Raw genomic sequence first — 7,584 nt, 5'->3', positions numbered from 1 at the left:
GACGATGGCCAACCCTTTCACGTAAAACCATAAAACTTTTTCCGGCTCCCGTCTCACTCAAAACATCGAGGTCGTTGCCGCCAGAGGGTGCTGCGTCCTATGCAGCCCCGGGTATGAAGACATAGGAAAAAGACCAGGCGCGTTGGCGACCGATGAGGAAGCTGCACGCGACGCCTAAGCCTTGGTCTCTTCCTTCTTCGGCTCGTCCTCCTCGGTGCCCTGGTTCTTGACGTACTCCTCGTACACGCCGAGGGCCTCGTCAACCTTGAGCTTCATGGCGTTGTCATCCTCGATGCTGTGATGGTATTAGTACGTGCGTACAATGAAAACTAATGACGAGGCGACTTACAGGGTGATGAGCTCAGAGTTCTCCATCTCGAGGAGCATACCCGTGATCTTGCCAGCAAGCTCAGGCTGCTGCGCGGCAATCTTGGGGAAGATTAGCTCGCCAATGATCTGCTTCTGCTGGCGGGCATCGGTAGCGTTGTTCAACTGCAGCTGGATAGCGCTGAGACCCTGGGGAGGGGTGTTCTCGCCGGCGCCGGGAGCACCGCGACCGCCCTGGGGAGGGAAGTTGCCCTGCTGACCGTTGCGTCCGCCGCGTCCGCCGGCCTGGCCGGGCTGCTGGCGGTTGGGAGGGTAGCCGGGGGCACCGGGGCCCATGGGGCCAGCGGGCATGCCCTGCATGGGACCGCGGCCACCCTGGCCACGGCCGCCACCCATGGAGGCCTGCTGGACCTGCTGCATGGCAGCCATGAACTGGGGGTTGTTGGCCTGGGCGGGGAAGCCGCCGGGAGGGAACTGGCCAGGGACGCCGTACATGTTGGGGGGAAGCTGCTGGGGGATGCCGCGGCCACCCTGCTGGGGGAAACCGGCAGGGTACTGTCCGGGGCGACCACCCTGGATGTTGGGCATGCCCATGTTGGGGGGGAAGGGCATGCCACGGCCGCCCTGAGGCAGGAAGCCAGGCTGCTGGCCAGGGAAGTAGACAGGCTGCTGCATGAACTGGTTGGGCATGCCGGCCTGAGCGGCAGCGGACTGCATGCGCATCTGGTTGCGGGCCTGGATGCTCTGCTCAAGCTGGTTCTTGCGAACGTCCTTGCGCTGTGCCAGGGCGACGTAGAGAGGCTTGTTGTCGATCATGCGCTGGTTCATGTCGGCAACAGCCTTGGTGGCATCCTCGGGGTTGCTGAAGCAAACAAAGCCGAAGCCCTTGCTCTTGCCGAGCTTCTTGTCGCCCTTCCTGGCATCCTTCTTGTCGGCAGCCTCCTGGCTCTCGGCATCAGTCTCGCTGTCCTCCTTCTTGACCTCAGCTTCGGGGGCAGGAGTCTCTTCCTCGGCGCCCTCCTTGGGCTCCTCCTTGACCTTGTCCTCATCCTCGCCCTCAGAAATGCTATCACGCATGACCTTAGCGGAGGTGATGGGGCCAAACTCGGAGAACATGGCCCTCAGCTTCTCGTCGTCGACATCATCGCTGAGGTTCTTGATGTAAAGGTTGACACCCTGGTACTTGTTGGCCTTCTCCTGGCGAGCAGCCTCATAGGACTTGCGCAGCTCCTCCTCACGCTCGTGCTTCTTCTGGGCACGGCCGACGTACAGGTCCTGGCCGCGGAAGTCCTTGCCGTTGAGCTCCTCGACGGCCTGGGAGGCAGCCTCGTGGGTGGTGAAGTTGACGAAGCCAAAGCCGCGGCTCTTACCCTCCTGGTCGCGAGCAAGCGACGAGGAAGTGACCTCGCCGTACTTGGTGAAAAGGTCACGGAACTCGTCATCAGAGGCCTCGCTGTTGATGTTCTTGACGTAGACGTTGGTGAAGTTGGCCTTCATCTCCTCGAACTTGCTCTGGCGATCCTTCTTGGGGATGTGGTGACCGACGTAGACCTTCTTCTCGTTGAGAAGCATGCCGTTGACGTGCTTGATGGCCTGGGCGGCAGCCTCGTCGGTCTCGTAGTGAACGAAACCGTATCCCTTGGAGTTGCCGTGCTCATCTTGGGCAACCTTGCAGCTGAGGATGTTACCGAAAGCAGCAAACGTGTCGTGAAGGGCCTTGTTGTCGATGGCGACATCGAGGTTCTTGATGAAGACGTTGCCCTGGCCGTTCTTGCGGAGGGCAGGGTCGCGCTGCGACCACATGATACGGCAGGGACGGCCGTTGATCACGGTGTAGTTGAGCTCCTCGAGGGCCTTCTCGCCATCCGAGGTGGTGTTGTAGTTGACGTAGGCGTAGCCGAGCGAACGGCGAGTGACGGCATCACGGCAGACACGGATAGACGCGACGGGGCCGATGTGGGAGAACAGCTCGAAGAGCATGGCCTCAGTGACCTGGGGCTCGAGCTCACCGACGTAGAGAGAAGCAGAGGCCTGGGGCTGGGGAACGGCCGAGTTGGGAGTAGGACCAGCGGTGTCAGCATCGCCCTGAGCGCCCTCAACATTGGTGTTGATGGCAGGGGTGTTCTTCTCCTCGCCGTTCAGCGAGGTGGTGGCAAGGTCGTTGGTGAGCTGATCAACAGCACCGGTGTTCGCGGAGGCAGACATGGCGACGAGGTAGGGTAGTTTCGTTCTGGCAGGCAACTGTATTAGCCGTGGCTGTGTTGGTCACAGTGGGAGTGGTGGCCGGAGGTTGAAAGCCGACGGGCAAGGAAACGGTGTGCGCGCGGGCGGTGTGCAGTGGATTGGGTATTATGGTTCGTTCGTTGTTGGGAGGCGGGGGCAGAGGAGGGGAAGGGCAGGCTCGACTTACCGGGAGAATGAAAGCTAACGAGTTGTCGTTCGGAGGGGTGCAAAGACAAGAACGGGCGTCCAAGTCTTTTTGCGTGGTGATGTAGAGTAGGATGGATGTGGTGCGTCAAGTTTGACCGAGACACAAGGCGCTCTTGGGTGGGAGATTGGCTGGGCAAGAGTGCAGGAGGTAAGAGTAAGGGTATGAGGACACAAAAAGATGTGTCGTGGGATTTTTTGAGTGGATTTTAAAGTTTTTTTGGTTTTCCGTGTGTGATGAGCGAAAGAGAACAAGCACGAGAAACGCACTTCTTGTCTATTGCTCGTGTGTGTGAGGATCGAGATGATGAAGGGTTTGTGGATGGAGGAGAAGAGATTTCGGTCATGCCCCAAGATGGTTGAGGATTAAATTTTAGACTCGCCTGGCAGGCAAGCGTCGTCTCGGTTGGTCTTGCAGTCCTTTCAGCCAGTGACCGTTGCCGTTCAAAGAGGAAGGCACATGTGGGGATGGGCACCTGTGCGCCTGTGCCACGCTGGCAAGGTACCTGGCAACCCTGGCCACATTTTCTTTTCTTATCGCCTTATCGGAATTGTGACGGCCAAGCCTCGTGCGCCGTTAGCGTTTTTCCCGTGCGCGCGAAGCTTCCACCTCTGTCTTACTAACCACAAGGGACTCGCCGTCATCGCCCCGCCAGCTCACGGCCGCTATCCTTCCACCTCGCACCAGAGGAGCTCCCGTTTGGAGTGTGCCCCGCGACGATCCCAGTCTTTCGAATAGCTATCCTTTGATTGCCCGAGACTTGCTGAAGTTGGCATGTCTGTCCAAGTCAATCTCCTTGATTCACACCGTCTCTTGGACATGTTGCAGTATCCGTCTTTGAAGCTTGGTCACCAGTAATAGTACTACTACCAACCTTAACCCCCCCCCCCAACCGACTACCTACCGACAACGCCGGATCATCATGCACTCGACCTTCACGGGCAACTCCCGCCGAACCCGAAATGTCAACCTGAGCGGCCAAAACCAGAACCCCTTTGCCAATGTTTGGTCGCCGTCAGCCAGTTCTGGGGCTTCCAAGACAGTGTCAAACGCCCAAGCTGAGCGTCAACAGAGACAATTAGAACGAGACCGCTTGAAGGCTGCGAGGAACATCCAACGAACATGGAGGAGCCACCACGTCAGAAGACAATGCCGAGATGTCTGGCGACAAGCTTTCGATGACATTTACCGTGCTGACAACCCGAACACTGCTGTCCAGAGAGTGCATGCGGCTTTACCGCTGCTGCTTGCTGCCTTTCAGAGCAACCGACCCGAGGACGTGCATCGGCTAGCTTCTATAGCACGAGATGTCATGTCCCAGCATGTACGCTCTTTAGTCCCAGCATCAGAAAATGAATCAAGTAGAGAGCAAGAAGACCATCGTCTGAGACGATTGTCTGAGATAACTGTCGAGGCCCTTGGGGCAACAACTATGGAAACGTGGGTTGGGACGCTCAATGGCCTTGTCATATTTTCTGAAGAGAGGCTGACTGCGATTCATTCAGACTTCTTCAACCAGAATCGAAACTCCTTGTCGATCTCCTAGCCTACCTGGTCGCTGGACAACCTCAGTCTGTCATGCAGGTTCTCTCCCAGTACTTCCGACTCCTAGCAACACTGGTGCGTGCTTCTGCCTCAGATCAGCAGCAGCTCGAGAAGGTCCTGGCACTTGTGTTGGCTCCTTTAAACGAGCCCCCCCAGTATGGTATGTTTCCGTGCTCACCATAGTCCTCCATCATCCACGTGGCTCGGCTGCTTATACACTTCCCAGTTTCTGCCGAGGACGTCCGTCCATTCACAACCCGCGCCTATGATGCATTTGCTTTTGATTTCCTCGCAGTAGGGGATATAGCCCCTCTACAACAGGAGAACAACCTTATTGCGCAACGCATCGACATCGATAAACTCTCAGGAGCCATAATCGAAGCATACTCCGGGCCCCGGGCCGCCGCAGCAACGCCAGATAGTTTACTTTGGCTTCTCGCCTACTTTATAGACATACATCAGACGCAAAAGAGCACATCTCACCACCTTGGCTCGTTGCATGCCATGCACCTTCAGCTGTCCAGTCTGGCTTCTCAGATTCGATTTCGATTACCATTGGCAAGCAACGGAACGTCACGAAACACTGAGCGAGCGAATGATGGCACAGAGTCCATGCTCCGGCCACTGCCGCCTTATGTTTCGACCAAGCTTACCTCCTGCGTGGATCGAGCCGGTATTACTGATATCTTGTCGGATCTGGCCAGGTCAGTTTCAGTCGAGCTTACACAACGACAGAGGGCTAACTGCAGCAGCACTCTCGCCCCTGAGTCAAACGCAACTTCTGCTTCCCCTAATAACAAAAGCTTCCAGGGTGCAAGCCTCTTGGCAGGCTACATTGTCACGCTTCTGCGGTGCTTTCCGACGTTCGCTGATGACATTCGGATGCGCCTGTTTTTGGGAGATATTCCCTCAACAGGCGGAAATATCCCCGTCATCAAGTACCTTTGGAAAACAATGAGCCAGACATCGCTCTTTGAGCGCATCTGCCATGATAAAGGATCCGCTCACGCAGTCGGTTCGATCCCTTCCTTGATTAAAAGATACCTGTCAAAGTCGGGGACTCAAGAATACTCGGCCCTTGAGGAACAAGAGTGGAGATTGACTTTGCTTTTCCTTGAACTCTACACTTTCATATTGCGCCTCAGCGATGACGACGACTTCTTCAGCGGCATTTGGCCAAGGATCATCGAGAATGACGAGCCGCAGACTCGGCTCCGAGCATGCAGCCTCACCCTAGAAGACATCAAAAACTTGACATTGTTCCTCAAGAACTTGGCATTTGCCCTGCATTATTACACCAACGAGATCCTTCAGGATCTTGCTCCAAGCCTCGCCTCATCCAACGGATTGGATTCATTCTTTGGCTTCGTTGAAGGTCAGAAAGCCTCTACCAAGGGGAGACGCACATCCCTAGGTCCAAAGGGCCTATCCTTCGACAAGCCTGATCTAGCAGGATTGAGGGCTATCGTGACGTCAACGTTGCGCATGCTCTACGAACGGGACTCTCGACGTCCGTTTTTACCCCGGGACCACTGGCTCATGACCTCCAAATTTGACATGGAAAAGTTTGCGTCGAGCGTGGTGCGGGAACACGACCGCCAACAAGAAGAGCTGGCCAACTTGTCAGAGGACGAGGATCAAGACGAGGAAGACGACATGGATGATGACGTGGAGATGGAAAATGGCGTGCATACGTTCGCCGGTCAGCGCTTGTCACAGCACGCGCAAATAGAGAACATTCGAGCTCGTCAGAGACGAGCCCAGAAAGCTCGCATGCTATCCGTCATCGGACCCAAACTAGAGATCCTGCGGCACATGCCTTTTGTGATCCCTTTCGATGCCCGGGTCCACATCTTCCGACAGTTCATCTACCTCGATCAACAAAAGAGGAGACAAGGCATGGACGCCGAGCAGTGGCGGATGACCATGATCAACAATCCGCTCTTGCCCCAGAGAGGTCTGACCGGACGTCATCGTGGAAGCATCAAGAGAGGACAAGAATTCGACGATGCGTTTGAGCAGTTCTACGAACTAGGCGAAAGCCTCAAGGAGCCAGTCCAGATTCAATTCATCGACAGCTTTGGCGATGTCGAGGCAGGCATCGACGGAGGAGGTGTCGCTAAGGAATTTCTCCTCAGCGCCATTAATCAGGTGTTCATGAATCAGTCTGAAGACCGATACTTTGTCGAAAATAATCAGAAGCTGTGGTATCCGAACCCGATCATCTTCGACAAGTTCAGAGAAGAAGCCGAGGAGATGGGCCTCCCTGAAGCTGAGAAGAAGGATATCCTGACCGGACTCTCACAGAGGTACGAGTTTCTGGGACGCCTCGTCGGTAAATGCATGTATGAGGATATCCTCATTGACGTCAACTTTGCCGGATTCTTCCTACTCAAGTGGGCAGCTTCCGGTCTGACAGGCGAGGAGAGCTACCGGGGCAACGTGAACGACTTGCGTGACCTCGATGCTAGCTTGTATCAGGGTTTGGTGCATCTCAAGAATCTACCCGCTGACGAGGTGGAGTCCCTGAGCCTTGACTTTACAGTCGATGATCAGATCTCGGCGGATGGCGAGACGGTGCGCAGTCTGACAAGAGAGCTCATTCCCGGCAGGGGTTCGACGCCCGTCACCAAGGACAACAGACTGCTCTACATATCGTACATGGCGCGTCACCGACTCGTGGTGCAGCCCGCCCAGCAAACGATGGCTTTCCTGCGCGGTCTACGCGCCATCGTCGCGCCGACCTGGCTCTCCATGTTCAACCAGACTGAGCTGCAGCGCCTCGTCGGCGGCGACTCGTCCGAGATTAGCATTGATGATCTGCGCGACAACACAAACTATTCGGGACTCTACGTCATCGGCGACGATGGCGAGGAGCACCCGACGATCCAGCTCTTCTGGAAGGTCGTGCGTGGGTTCACGGACGCCCAGCGACGCGATCTGCTCAAGTACGTCACGTCGACGCCGCGTGCGCCGCTGCTGGGGTTCGGGTCGCTGAACCCGCTTTTCAGCATTCGCGACGGCGGCACCGACGAGGCCCGGCTGCCGAGCGCCAGCACATGCGTGAACCTGCTCAAGCTGCCGCGGTATACGGACGAGGAGACGCTGCGGCGCAAGTTGGTCCTCGCGATTTCATCGGGCGCTGGGTTCGACCTGAGCTGAGGGGGTGTGACGACAGTCAGAGGCGGAAAGCAGGAGCGTGTGTAACGATTGTATGAGGTATAGAACAGGTAGCGTTGGCAGCGTGATGCATATATCAGTGCGAGTTTGTTTTTCTTCCCCTC

At 56.5% G+C, this 7,584-nt stretch overlaps 2 protein-coding genes across 2 annotated transcripts; one reads left to right on the top strand and one right to left on the bottom strand.

The window, feature by feature from the left end:
* Positions 1-174: 174 nt before the first annotated feature.
* Positions 175-2,532, bottom strand: PAB1 (Protein phosphatase PP2A regulatory subunit B; the record flags this gene model as incomplete). Its single annotated transcript, XM_028635601.1, has 2 exons — positions 175-295; positions 350-2,532. The coding sequence occupies 2 exons, from the start codon at positions 2,530-2,532 to the stop codon at positions 175-177; spliced, it is 2,304 nt and encodes a 767-aa protein (XP_028491946.1).
* Positions 2,533-3,677: 1,145 nt separating this feature from the next.
* Positions 3,678-7,462, top strand: D7B24_001363 (uncharacterized protein; the record flags this gene model as incomplete). Its single annotated transcript, XM_028635600.1, has 4 exons — positions 3,678-4,195; positions 4,261-4,460; positions 4,527-5,004; positions 5,053-7,462. 4 exons carry the CDS (start codon positions 3,678-3,680, stop codon positions 7,460-7,462), a joined length of 3,606 nt encoding a protein of 1,201 aa, XP_028491945.1.
* Between the last annotated feature and the right edge of the window lie 122 nt (positions 7,463-7,584).

The sequence above is a fragment of the Verticillium nonalfalfae genome (assembly GCF_003724135.2).
Source record: "Verticillium nonalfalfae strain VnAa140/NRRL 66861 chromosome Unknown scaffold_127, whole genome shotgun sequence".
Lineage (NCBI taxonomy): Eukaryota > Fungi > Ascomycota > Sordariomycetes > Glomerellales > Plectosphaerellaceae > Verticillium > Verticillium nonalfalfae.
This window is presented reverse-complemented; position numbering and strand designations above follow the sequence as displayed.